Source organism: Clavelina lepadiformis, chromosome 8 (genome assembly GCF_947623445.1).
Source record: "Clavelina lepadiformis chromosome 8, kaClaLepa1.1, whole genome shotgun sequence".
NCBI lineage: Eukaryota > Metazoa > Chordata > Ascidiacea > Aplousobranchia > Clavelinidae > Clavelina > Clavelina lepadiformis.
The window spans coordinates 4,980,752-4,994,060 of NC_135247.1; the positions used below are offsets into that span (position 1 = coordinate 4,980,752).

General features: G+C 36.2%; 2 protein-coding genes across 3 annotated transcripts; one reads left to right on the top strand and one right to left on the bottom strand.

Annotated features, from left to right (window-relative positions):
• Positions 1-345: 345 nt before the first annotated feature.
• LOC143469105 (phosphopantothenoylcysteine decarboxylase-like) lies at positions 346-3,521 on the top strand. Its single transcript, XM_076966668.1, has 3 exons — positions 346-493; positions 1,228-2,560; positions 2,758-3,521. The coding sequence occupies exons 2-3, from the start codon at positions 2,402-2,404 to the stop codon at positions 3,163-3,165; spliced, it is 567 nt and encodes a 188-aa protein (XP_076822783.1). The 5' UTR covers positions 346-493; positions 1,228-2,401; the 3' UTR covers positions 3,166-3,521.
• A 233-nt stretch (positions 3,522-3,754) lies between these two features.
• LOC143469104 (annexin A13-like) lies at positions 3,755-10,221 on the bottom strand. Of its 2 annotated transcripts, XM_076966666.1 has the most exons (8): positions 9,962-10,181; positions 9,408-9,589; positions 6,143-6,237; positions 5,548-5,694; positions 5,244-5,393; positions 4,637-4,813; positions 4,249-4,437; positions 3,755-4,117 (listed from the first exon to the last, which is right to left on the bottom strand). In XM_076966666.1, the coding sequence occupies exons 2-8, from the start codon at positions 9,499-9,501 to the stop codon at positions 3,968-3,970; spliced, it is 1,002 nt and encodes a 333-aa protein (XP_076822781.1). In that variant the 5' UTR covers positions 9,502-9,589; positions 9,962-10,181; the 3' UTR covers positions 3,755-3,967. The 2 variants fall into 2 exon arrangements, with proteins under 2 accessions (XP_076822781.1, XP_076822782.1); XM_076966667.1 differs by lacking the exon at positions 4,637-4,813 and having other exon boundaries at positions 9,408-10,221.
• Between the last annotated feature and the right edge of the window lie 3,088 nt (positions 10,222-13,309).

Below are 13,309 nucleotides of genomic sequence, written 5' to 3' on the forward strand. Positions count from 1 at the left end.
TTTTTTAATATAAAAATGTCAAGCAATTAACGTCACTAATGTTTTGACCTGGAGTAACCTTCACCGGGGGCATAATAGCCGCAAACATTGCATCTGCAGCAGCATCTTTTATAAAATCTATGGGTACCGAGTACTGACTTAGTGCCGAACTAATTTTTTTAAATAGTACCTAATACCGGAATCTTCGGTACTATTTTGCCAAGTAGCGGTAGCGATACGGACGGTACATTCAAAGTACCCACTTCTGACAATAAGAATAAGACCGTCACCATATTTCTACTGAAGATCGAAAAAGTTGTTTATTAGGGGATTCTATGATTGCTGCTCATGCTGTTGTTTGTTGATTCTACATTGTGCAAACCACTGTACTGTACCAATTTGCAGCACATGCAAAAAGTTTCCCGGTAACATAATTTTTAACGGATGAATTTGTTAGATTTTATGTAGAAAATATGATAATCGTCTGATGACACATTCAGCAAACCAAATTGAGGTCTAGTTAGGCATACCATATTTTTGTGATTGAAAAGTGGGACGCTTCAGAAAAACGAACCTTATCAGATAAATGTGGTTCATATTTTACTAGGAGTATGCAACTATTTTGGATTCCTATCGTCAGGGACGACTAAAGTAGTAAGACACCCAGAAAAACTAAAATAATTCATTTTGCTAGGAAACAAAACAATGTTCAAGCACTTGTAAATTTACATAATCGTCCAATCATACTTTACTGTAGAAAATACTTTCTTCAAGAAGTCTTTATTCGATTTTATTTTCTCATAAAAATCACAGCAGGAAAAGTCAGTGTTAATTTTGCAGGTGGTAAGGGCTTTCACATTCAAATGGTTTTTGCAGAAGGAAATGCAAACAAGTACCGATACAAAATAAGTTCTTTCCATAACCTAACTGCAAAAATATCACCTCCTCCTTCTAGCCTGGTATTACTGAACTAGCGAATGCGTTAACAATCAACCCACTACTGGACCAATTACCCGCTACAATGACGTAACAATTACTTTCACATTTAACACAACGAAACAAGAACAAGCATCGAGCATTGCTCTTCAGCAAGTTGGCTAAGCAGACCTGTCACAGTATGCTAAGTGTGGGACAATGCTGGCTGACTAAATGCCAAAGCGAGACTTTGGGTTGACTGAGCGGGACGCCGGGACAAATCCTTAAATAGCGGGACTGTCCCGGCTAAAACGGGACGTATGGTAAGCCTAGGTCTAGTATACAAGTGCACAATCAGATGACGTCACAATTTGAGTAGCTGAGTCTAGTGTACAAAAGCATCCTGTGGTTATGCGATATACTAGATCCAATATACTAATCTAAACTTAACTCAAATCTTCCAGTCTAAAGAATAACGCTAATTTTAGGAAATAGGAAATACCACAGAGGAAAGTGTGGCAGCTGCACGCACAAGATTAGTCAACGTGCACACAAAACTTTTTCACCTTCACGCCGATTTATAATAAACAAAGAAAGAAAAGGTAGTTGTTTAAAAGCTAATTTATAATAAATAAACAAAGAATTGAAGCGTCGGTGCAGGCCATCAAACTAAATTTGCATCTTTTCACGCACAATTTGTTGTCGGAAACTGCCGTACTTTCCGGTCGGGAGACAATGTAGGAAACTGACAATAAAAATACGACATCAGGAAACGGAGGGAGTCTCATACTTTTACACTCCAACTTGAAGCCCTGAATGTGAAGGGGTTATGATGTACAATAGAAAAAAAATTTTGACAAAATATTTCCTTAATACTCGATCCTGATATGGGAGTGTAAAAGAAAAAGATCCAATGGAGGAACCCCAGGAAATATCTTGAACTCTAATTTGAGGATTACGGTGAAATCTAACAATTTCGGGCACAAGATATATGAAACTGTGTCGGCTAAAATTTTAAAACACAGGAAAATGTTAACCTAACTAACCTAATCCAAGCACCAACCAAATCTCTCGGGCTGCGTGACCTACATTTGAAAATATATACTTACCCTCTATTCTTTTTGCGTTCATAAAAAGCAGGTCTGATGTTTACACATGAAAAATTGTTATCATGCTATGGCATTGGGAGCAGCATTTCTTGGGTTGCGTAATAATCAAGGACAAACTTTTTCTACCATAATTTAATAACCTGCATGATTTTGTTGTGTTACCTATTACAGCAACCTCTTGCCCCTTTGGCTTATGATGATTAAGAACATGTTGCACAAATTCAGTTGTCACTGACGTCTGCTCTTATTTTCCCACCATCATATTTGCTCATATTGTATTGTGAATGCTAATGTTTGATTTTTTAACATTTAGACAAATGTTCGACCCATGATATGTTATTGAAACTGTAATACTACTTGCCACCTGAGTTCAGTATAGACAAAATAGGCCTAAACAGATGGTTAATATATTAATTGGCTGTACAGGAAGTGTTGCTGCGATTAAACTACCAAAATTAGTGGAAAAGCTTCAAGATGTAATCAAAGACGTCAATATTAAAGTTGTTGTTACTGAAAATGCAAAACATTTCTTTTCTGCTGACGAAATATATGCTCAGGTTAACTTTTAACATATTTTCGTATGAGTATTAATATAACTTGTAGTTTACTAATTCAGTTAGAAATTAAAATTATGATTTACAATGTTCAGGTATAAACATTAGTTTAAGGTAGTTTTGTAGTGAAACACATTGATTCTATTTGCTATACAGTATTTAAGGTAATATACTGTGTATTGTGTCTGAATTGGTTGTAGGTCTATGATGATGCCAAGGAGTGGAGTTGCTGGTCAAAGATTGGTGATCCTGTTCTTCACATTGACCTACGAAACTGGTCAGATATATTTGTTTTATCCCCTTTGGATGCCAACACTCTTGGCAAGCTAGCATGTGGTCTTTGCGATAATTTGCTGACTTGCGTTGCTCGAGCATGGGACTTGAAACGGAAACCTTTTCTCTTTTGCCCAGCCATGAATACTTTCATGTGGGAGCATCCATCAACCAGACGAAATATTGATACTTTGAAAGAATGGGGATACATTGAAATACCTCCTGTTTCAAAAGCGTTGGCTTGCGGAGATGTTGGAGTTGGTGCCATGGCAGAAATTGAGCAAATTGTGTCTCAAATACAAATCGCAATAACGTCTCCTTCATTTTCAAGCTGACTGTCATTTAAATATCAATGCAATGTTATTTATCAAGCGTTTGTTTTTATAAACATTATTAAATTAATTCATTGGAAGATGTGCGCTTTTGTTGTTTAGTGCTCTGCTTTAGTATGCTATAAGCTGCTTGTTGAGATGATATATTTCGAATTACAGTAATCCATTGAATTATTATTGTTCATATTACTAACTGATCACAGTTCCGAAAAAAGCATTCATGGTTCCAATTGAGTAGTTTTTTTAATTATCTGAATTGCTGAAATTAAGCTTTAGTGTAGATTTGTGCATTGCTATTTTATCTTTCCCAATTATACTATGAAGCGTTTCTAAAAATAAACCGAGTAGAGAAAATGTTACCATGACTTAAACTTGAAGATGACATGAAGCTTGATTCGAGGCTTGCCCTGCCATTAATTTCTGCAATAGATTTCATTCCAGTCTTTTAATTCTAAATTTTGCGCTGTGTATTCATGAATAATAATCGCACACAAAATTTGCTCTTGATAATTAAAAATTTTCGTTAGAATTAAAAGTTAGAATTGTTACATTGTGATGACGAGAACTTTTGTTTAACAAACACTATAGTCCGTAAGTCTGCCACCTTGTAATTAATCACCTTATCCGTCAACATAACACACACCGAAAAAAAGGGTTTTGTGAAAAAATTGAACGAAACACATGAAGTTGCAGACATCATTGTTGTCCAGTATTGGTTTAAGACAGGATGCAACGATAGGTACTGTTCTTATTTCAAGAAACCAGCTGCGATTTTTGCTGGAAGGAAGGTATGTACAGCCACTGTTCATTCCCATTTCTGTTCACAATCAGCATTGCCACGAACGATGGCTAAGAGCAGTTGCTTAAAATGTCGACTTGTGTGACTTTTTATTTTTGATTCCAGACTTTTGTTGTATTTGGCTTCAAATTCCTTTTTAATATCCGCAAGATCGACCTGAAACAAACAAAATTTGGTCTTTCGTATGCAGTATGTTGATCTCAGTTAACATAATTTGAAATGATGCCAAAAAAATCATAATCGTATTTGTACTGACTCAGGTAATTGTTTAAGGTTATTTAACTAACCTCTGAACGGCCAACAATAATCCTAATAAGAGTATCATCGTTGGTGGAAATCCCATCCATACTTTTATGCAGACGTTCAGCAAGAAACCCGGGCATACAGTAGGCACACTTGACGGCGCTCTTCAAAGCTGATGCAGCGTCTCCACTGAATTCACGGTCAATAAAAGTAGTTATCGTTTCTCCAGTGAGCTGAAATAAAAAGATTATTAACAATTACTGATCTGGGAACAGCGCACAGTAATCTTCTGATCAATAACGTTAATGCCATCTTATATGCGGTTTCCGGGAGATTTACTTCTGTCCATCAACGAATTTGTGCTACCTTCCCTGGAAAAAATTGTGTCGGTTTTAAAATTTTTGTTTCGTTGGGAATTCATGAATTATTTACTTTTTCGTATTCTTCGATGGTCGTTCTTATTTGTCGGTAGTTTTCGCTGCAGCAAAATCCGATGAAGTCATAGCGAGGCGTGTCGGTGCCCCGGTATTCCGTAAAAGTTGTGTGAATTTCTCTCGCAACATCACAAGCCTTTTGAGAATTGACCAGATGTGAACTACTTCTTTTTGCCTGCAATTGTTCAGAAAATTTAAGATGATTGTGTTTCTGACAACGCTCAGTATCGTTCATTTAATGATCGACGACCTGTGACAACCGAAATAAATTAACTTCTCGTTGTGTTGCAGTCGAAATTAAGCTATAGGGTCGTGTGACGGTAACATAATGCGAAAAAGCACTTCGGGGTTAGGAATTTAAACTGTGTTTGACAATCTCCTGCTATGGCGGCGATGTCAGTTGTAACACATTAAAGAAGATACGACAATGAATAAAACATAGCCTAATTTAGTCGACTGAAATAACTTAATGAATGAGAGAGAAATTTCTTTGAAATTCTATGAAAATTTGATGACGGTTAAAATTATAGGAGAAATATTGTTTTGTGGGATTAGTTGATTCAAAGCATCAATTAACTTTTTAAAAGTTACCCAGTAATTTTTACCCGACTGAGAGGGTAGACAAACTTCCGAAAATCTCCGCTTGTGTCGTCCGCTACGTCGTCTTCGAGGGACGTTTTAAATTTTTGCATGTACTGTGTTCTCACATGACTCAATTCATCGGCCGTCTTCGTCAGCAAGACCTCGACTAATGTCTAATAATAAAGTTTTGAATTAATACTGTATAAAACAACTGTTTAGAAATTTGTCTGCATTTGCTGTTAACTTGACATTTCACTAACACGTTACCGATAATTATCGGTTATGACAAAACATTTCCCATTTAAAAAAATATGTTTTACTTTTTACCTTCTCATCGGTGCCCAGACCTTTAGTGGAAGCTTTCAAACAGTTGGCGTCAAATTCGGCTGGTGTCATAAATAAGGATATAAGAAGTTGTTTGAAATCGAAAGCAAGTCGTATCTGGAGTTCGGATTTGAACTCTTTCACAAGGTCCTAAACGAAATGGTTAGAAGGTAACTGCGCTCTTGTAATAACATTTTACATTTTCGTATAATACGAATAGCAAATAAATACGCGATCGCTTTTTTCTCTTTTTTTTTATAAACATGCTATTTACAGTAGACTGATATTGATCTCCCTGTAAAGGTTTCCACCTTAAAATTGTTACATGAACCAGGATGTAGTTTATCTAAAAGAGCATATTTTATTTGGCATTTACGTAACAGGATAGATACGTTGCCCTACGGCATGACTTTTGGGGCCATCCCTGCGTCGCCAAAATTCGATTTCAATTCAATTAACGCGACATCGAAAAGACGAAATTTAAAGAACAGGATGCGATGTCATTAAAGTAAATAGCAAGAAATCACTGCGTTGTCTTTTAGGATTAGAATTCTTTTCAAGGGCGTATTTGTAAAACTCAACAAAAATAAACTAACACCTTTCGGTAATACTTCAAAAATTCTTGTTTTATGTCTTGTCTTTGTTGATTGTTGCATGACGACACGATATTAATAATGGCAGTTTCATCAGTACCTGAAAAATAATATCAAATGTAACACCGAGAGTTTGAATAGGCAAATGTGAAAATAATGTTATTAAATAAATCATTCTAAATTGATACTCACGCATATGGCTTTTGTATTTTATTTATTTAAATTCGTTATTGATTTATTGTAACGACGCTTTGTGCACATTGTGTTGTCGAGAGAATGTCTGGGTGAATAAAATAAAAATGTTGACAAAGCTTTGACATGTTGCCGCAGTGTTGTTTTATTAATAATTTATAGGACCTCGGGAAGCTACTAGCACAAATTAAAGTGACATTTTACTTCTTAAAACCATCAAATATTTACGATTCATTTGGTTTTACAAAAGTATCAATTCCAGAAACTCGTATAAAATTGAACCAAATCTTTCTACAACAAAGTCATATTTTAGCAGCGCGCGACTTATAAGCCGTAGTTCATGTCACTCACAAGGGCAAAACAAATATCACTTTTTTGTTGAAAATTGAAATTGACTACTACTGTATCAAGAAAAGGATAAACATTATTGGATATACACGTTTCCGTTAATAGCCCAGCCATTGCTGCTCTATAAGGTCAATTGCATAAATTTGCTAAGTAAACCGGCAGCTGTATAGGTTAGAAGCATATTTTCAGACGATGTAAGCATTTACAATACATGCAGTATTTTGTGGCTAACGGCTACGCCCGTTCATATGGAGTTCGTTGATCTGCATTTTGTAACCATACCCCGCGGTTGTCCATTCAGAGGAATGAAATACTGTATTCTCATCAAATATTATACACACAAAGCTTAATAATGCCGTCATAATATGGATAGTATACTATAGCGTTTATGGCGTGCAACCAAAACAACCCATTAATCGATATTGGGGTTTGTTTTGCACGAACAAACTAAACTACTGCAAACAATACGGAAAATTATAGGCTATATCATATACAGTCGAATCCGCTTAATTCGGACACCGGATAACCCGGACAACCGCTTTATTCGGCCAAAATGCTCGGGAACGGAACAAAAGTAAAAATTGAACGTAAAAACCTCCCGTTAATTCGGACAATTCTCCGCTTAATTCGGACACAGGTTCGCAATTCCTATAGTTAGGTTATGACACAATAAACAGCGCTTCGTCCGTTTTAACACAAGATGCAATTGCATTATGAGTGATTATGGTGAAACAATGACGATCGATGCAGTAACAATCGACAATGAACTGATATAAGGCCGTGCCAGCTTCATAGTCGCTTTTACTTCGGTACAATTGCGTCTATCTTGTAAAACAGAATGGTACAGAAAAGTTTTGCAGAAAAAGTGAAATTGTTCACTAAAGTAAACGAAGAAAAAAATAAAGACGCTTCCTTGACAGTTAGGCAGTTAGCTGGGTTGGTGGGGATATCAAAATACAGTATACAGATATACAGTATTTGTTGAATCGTTTGGTATCGAAATACTGTACAATACAACTAACCTGAAGGTATAACTCTTGTGCTTTTTTGTGCGATCAGTGCCAATTACTGCAGTATAGCGCAGCTGCAATTCATTCATTACGCAACACAACAGTATTTTAAATGCGTTGTCTGCTTTTACGCATGACCATGAAACGAACAATTAATTTTCCGCTTAGTTCGGACAAAGCCGTTTCTCCGCTTAATTCGGCCCAAAGTGAGCGGAACCAAAGTGTCCGAATTAAGCGGAGTCGACTGTATGTTATTAAATTATTATATGGGCAAAATCATGACTATTTCGTGCAATGGTATTTTTACATTAAACTGCATACATCACATTTCTCAAATACTTTCTGATTTGGTTTTGTTGTATCAGTTTTTATTCAATATTTTGCCAGCAGAGAGTTGCCGGCGCCGTAAGCCGAACTGGAAGCATCATAATCTTTTTCTTACTCCAGTTGTCCGATGCACTTACCGGTTTTCATGATGTTTCTCCTTGCGTTCGATAAATAATCTTCTAATCGTATTTCTGGATTTTGATTTATATCAGAAGATTGGAAACGTTTTTGCAAATCATTTAATCGCACTGTATAGCATTTGGATATGTTCGTTGATGCTTGCTATATCTTGAATTCCCAAAACTTTAATTTAGGTCGCGGAGTAAACCAATGGAACAGATTTTGAAAAAAACTTTATTGCGGCTTTATCTTACCCAGCTTTATCTTGTTAACATAATCGATATACATACACAGTTTTCGTCGAACGTGTGTTTAACCATTGACCAACAAACAGTGTTGCCCCGCATGTTTACCTATTTAAGCATACAATGACCAAATTACACCTACATTATATACACGATCACTCACACTGACGCCAAAAGGGACGTCTTAATACATGACTGTGAAAACAGTGAAAACCGTTATTGTATTATTCGTCTCAAATAAAAAAACACATTTTAGATGAGAATTTGGAAAAAATTGATTGAGCTAAACCGCTATTTCTGTTTTAATGACACAACGTGAACACAGCCAGCGCAACCACTGGTAAATTGATACATCGGCTTTTCCTGTTGAATCATAAGATTCCGTTAAGCCGTCAGTCAACATTTACTGAAGATATTTTTTTACATTTCGTAAAATGTCATCATGACAAAGGTCTACATATTAGTGTGTCAAAATCCTTGAAATTAGTATGGATTCTGGTCTAATGTAAAAACTCTGTATTTAGTGTTTCTGTAGTATGGTAAATATAAATAATGCTTCAAGACTTTAAATACAACTGTCGCTTCGCTTCAAAAGAAACACTTTGGATCAAAGTTACAATTACAATTTTCTACTGTTTTCTGGCATGCGGCATTATGGTGTTAACTTTACTCACGCGAATGTTTTTTATTTGCTTTAATTGAATTTTTGTGCATGGCCGCAATTCTAAAGCACTGTCGTCGGTCGGTCTTGTGGGGCTTGAAAAATAACCAATAACGCGTTTCCACACAGATGACTTTTGAAGCACCACACGCAAGCAAGCGAGAAGAGTGCCAACGTGTATCAATGCAGGTGAATACGCCGTTCTTGTAATTATAGGTTTGTCAGCGCAGCGTTGAATACTTCAAAGATATAAAGCTTTTATGACGTGCACGCCACCGTCAAAACACATTTAAATTGCAGAATAATTCGATTACGTTATGCTGCCTAATAATTATAAGCACAGCATACATCAGCTCTGAAAACTTACCAATTCCGTCCACTGCCTTCCATAAAGCTTGGGCGGCTTTTGCTGCATCAAAATCTTTACTTGGAAAAATTGTACCTCGCCGTTGCACAGCCATAGGTAATTGATGCTATCTTTTTTCCGCAATACCTTGTACTTGTAAGTGCTTAAAATTACGGAGATTCTGCTATCCTCATAAAGGAAGTCTATTAGATAACAAACACGACGTTTTGCGACGTGGATGCTTAACTGCTTTATAAATGCTTGTGTTTAAATAACTGAATCACAATCCATCTACCCTACACGGAGACATCGGCTTTGCAAATTGCTCCTAAACTGAATTTTACGGTAAAATATCAACCAATTTGGAAATATAATATCACGGGTGTGACATTTAATGCGCCATGACATCCATTATTAATGTAAGTAATACCCATCTAAGGCATTACGAGTTGACAAGCTTTGCTCTAAAAGGCGACGCATTGAAATATTCATCGGCAAGAAAAACTGTTTTGCTGTTTGACGATGGAGTCTGTAGTTTAATAATAACCACGAAAAACAAACAATCTGCCAATAACCTTAAAATACTCCAACAATACCCTTTATTTTCATATGTTATAGATTTTCGACTTCCGCTACTGTCGCCCAATGAAATAGCTAAGGTCTAACATCAAAGCAATCTGGATAGTGAGATACAAATCTTTTTAAAGTTTACAACGAGATTGTACTAAATGATGCCATTATACTTAGCTTTATTAAACGTAAAATCATTCATCTGAAATAATAGAATAAGGATAAGTAAAGCAACACAACCTCACAGCTCAAGAGATGTTCGTTTGTCACAATGCAAAACGTCAAGTAGTCGTAGTCTACAACGAAGAAAAACACACTTGCCCGAAGCAGAAACAAAACACAAGAAATAACTAAGATAAAACGAGGCGAGTTAACAAAGGAATTTTCATTACAGAGATTAATCTTTTGTGACACATATTTGATGCTATAACCGCAAGCAGAAAATAAGACTGTTCATACCCTGTGTTCTGAACACTTTTAGGCTCACGAGTTTCGCATGCACCTTCTTCAGTGTTAGCTGACATTCTGAAAACGCACACAAAGTACAGGTGATATATACTCACGGCCTGGGTCAATAAAGACAGACGACCGAGTATTATTGTCTCCAAGCAAAATCAACAGTGATGGTATGGGCCTTTTCATTTTTGTCCTGCTGCAGGGAAAAGGTATTCAATCTGCTCCATTGAAATCTCACCGCAATCAGCGTCGTTTTGGATAAATAGATGACACACGTTAAATAGATTATTTGTTATATTGACAGTTAAAAAGGTCAATACGTTATTTTCAAAACAAGATTCATTTTTTTGATATTTTTTCCACTGAGAGCTTGACGTGATCAATTGTTGTTTAATTAAAAATTAACCGGCGAAACTGGAAAAAACGTTTGGATTGTTTGGGTCAAGGGCAATGCTAAACTGAATATATTTAAATGGCTAAACAGTATAACTAGGCTAACGCTTTCTGCTATACGAGTACAAGTAGCCTTCAGGAACGTGTTACCGTCGTTTTGAACAAGCACCATGCTTACAAAAACTAGAAGTTCAAGTATTCCGTTAATATCATCAATATTCCACCCAATACATGAGCGAGCTTGCAAGACACGGGCCTGCAGATGGAGTCGTTCAAGCGCGCATAAGTTGTTCATTCAATTGTGTACACCGTCATGTACCTTGAATGAACTCAACAGCCTGCAAAACAGGAATGCGCTTCGCAGGCAAACTTTAGCACGTTCGGTTTTTTGTTTTGCATACCTCGTTTGTCCGCATAATCCCATGCTTCGTTTTTATAAATTATATTAACTCACATATTAAAAAGTAACACTATTGTAAGAACTTTTTTGATAACAGTGGTGAAATAAATATTAACGAATGTTTCAGTGAGCCATACTTTTCGTTTTTGAATGTCTCTGCTATCAGATTCATTTGTAGTCAGCCTTAATGCTTCCTCTGCAGATGTAAGGTTTAAAAGTAACGCCAACGACTATTTTGTATGCAAAGTTACTCTGCCTATTTCACTGGAAAATTTTCACGCAACCCGTTGTTAAAGTTATGCGGTTATCTGAGAAGATTGGGGGGTGTAAAAAAGTTTATTTTAGCTATTTAGGGTTTAAGATTTACGTCAGGCTTAGGTTGATATATGTTACAACATCTAAGTTAGTCTAATGTACTAAATCAGCGTGGTCCAACTGCAGGCCCGCGGGCCAAAGTTGGCCCGCGAGCACCGATTTTTTGGCCCGCGAACTGATAGTCAGCTTTGATAGTCGCTATTGTCGAGGAAGAACCTCGACCGCAGATGTCACATTGATCAGCATTTAATAGCTAAATTTTGAACTATTCTAATTTCAGTTCTAATATCAATATTACATTGTTTTTCAGTTCTAATTTCACATTTCTTCAGTTCTAATTTAAAAACAATGGCCCGCAAGATAAAAAAATTTTCTGATTTTGGACCGCGATGAAAAGAAGTTGGACCACGCTGTACTAAATGATGCCGTTATACTTAGCTTTATTAAACGTAAAATCGTTCATCTGAACTAATAGAATAAGGATAAGCAAAGCAACACAACCTCACAGCTCATAAGATGTTCGTCTGTCACTATGCAAACCGTCAAGTAGTCGTAGTCTACAACGAAGAAAAACACACTTGCCCGAAGCAGAAACAAAACACAAGAAATAACTAAGATAAAACGAGGCGAGTTAACAAAGGAATTTTCATTATATCTAACAAGAAGCATTGAAAAATATCTTCAAAGGCACGACTTTTTTCACCCAAACACTGACAGCCTTAATGTAATTAATGTCAAGGTTAAGAACATCGTGACTAAAAATATTTAAATATTATAAAAGTTTTATGCAAACTTAGTTAGAGTAGCCTACGCTTAAGATGAAATAAAGTAGGCCGACATGGTCTACTCGTATTACATTTCACGCGTTTAGTGCGCAAAGGGAAAGTGATGTCTGTTTTTCCAGGTACTTTTTCTCAAAACAACGACTTACCTCAAAGCCGATGCTATCTTAGCTGAAATGATAAAATATGCAACTAAAAACTGTAGTTGCTTAAATTCCTCATCATGAAAGAGGGTGTAACCTGGAAAAATGGCGGAAATACGACAGGCAACCTGCAGCCTGTCCAACATTGCTGCTTCACAATACAAGACCAGGAACTGAAATCTGCTGTAAGCAGTAGAAAGCGTGGAGACGACAGAGCCTGAGATGTTGCGTTTTTCTTAAAGACCACACAAACCTCACATGCAGGTGAGAATTGTAAGCTGCGTACTCATACTCATACTCAGACATACATACTCAGACATACTCGGATAAGCTGTTTCATTAACAGACAAACATTACAAAAAACTGAATTTAGCCATTTCGCAGTACACCTGAAGAAGCATGCTTACGTTTGCGAAAGCTCGCGTAGAAAAATATAAATAAAGTTAACCTTCAAAGTTCCAAACTATATCTTGTTTTTTTATTATACTTTAATATTTGGTTAACACGGTTCAGACAACATCAAAAAACTGAATTTGGATTAACATACTAAGTGTCTAATTGAAACCTCGTGACCATATACAGTAGTCATATTCATAAACAAGCACACTATTAAAAAGCAGCGTAAGCTAATCACATAATGAATTCCAAATACTGAAATGCACTAAATCTGGGAGTAATTCTCCTAGGGCCTAGGTTATAAGAAACAGTTTTGTTGAATTAAAACATCAAAAGCATATTTAATTAAAGAAAGGTTTTCAAAACTTAAAGTGAAGGCATGTCCAAAAACAACTTGATCTGATATGAAGGAACACTATTAACTAAACATTCTGGTAAAATGCTTTTAAAAATTTATTCATGGTTAGT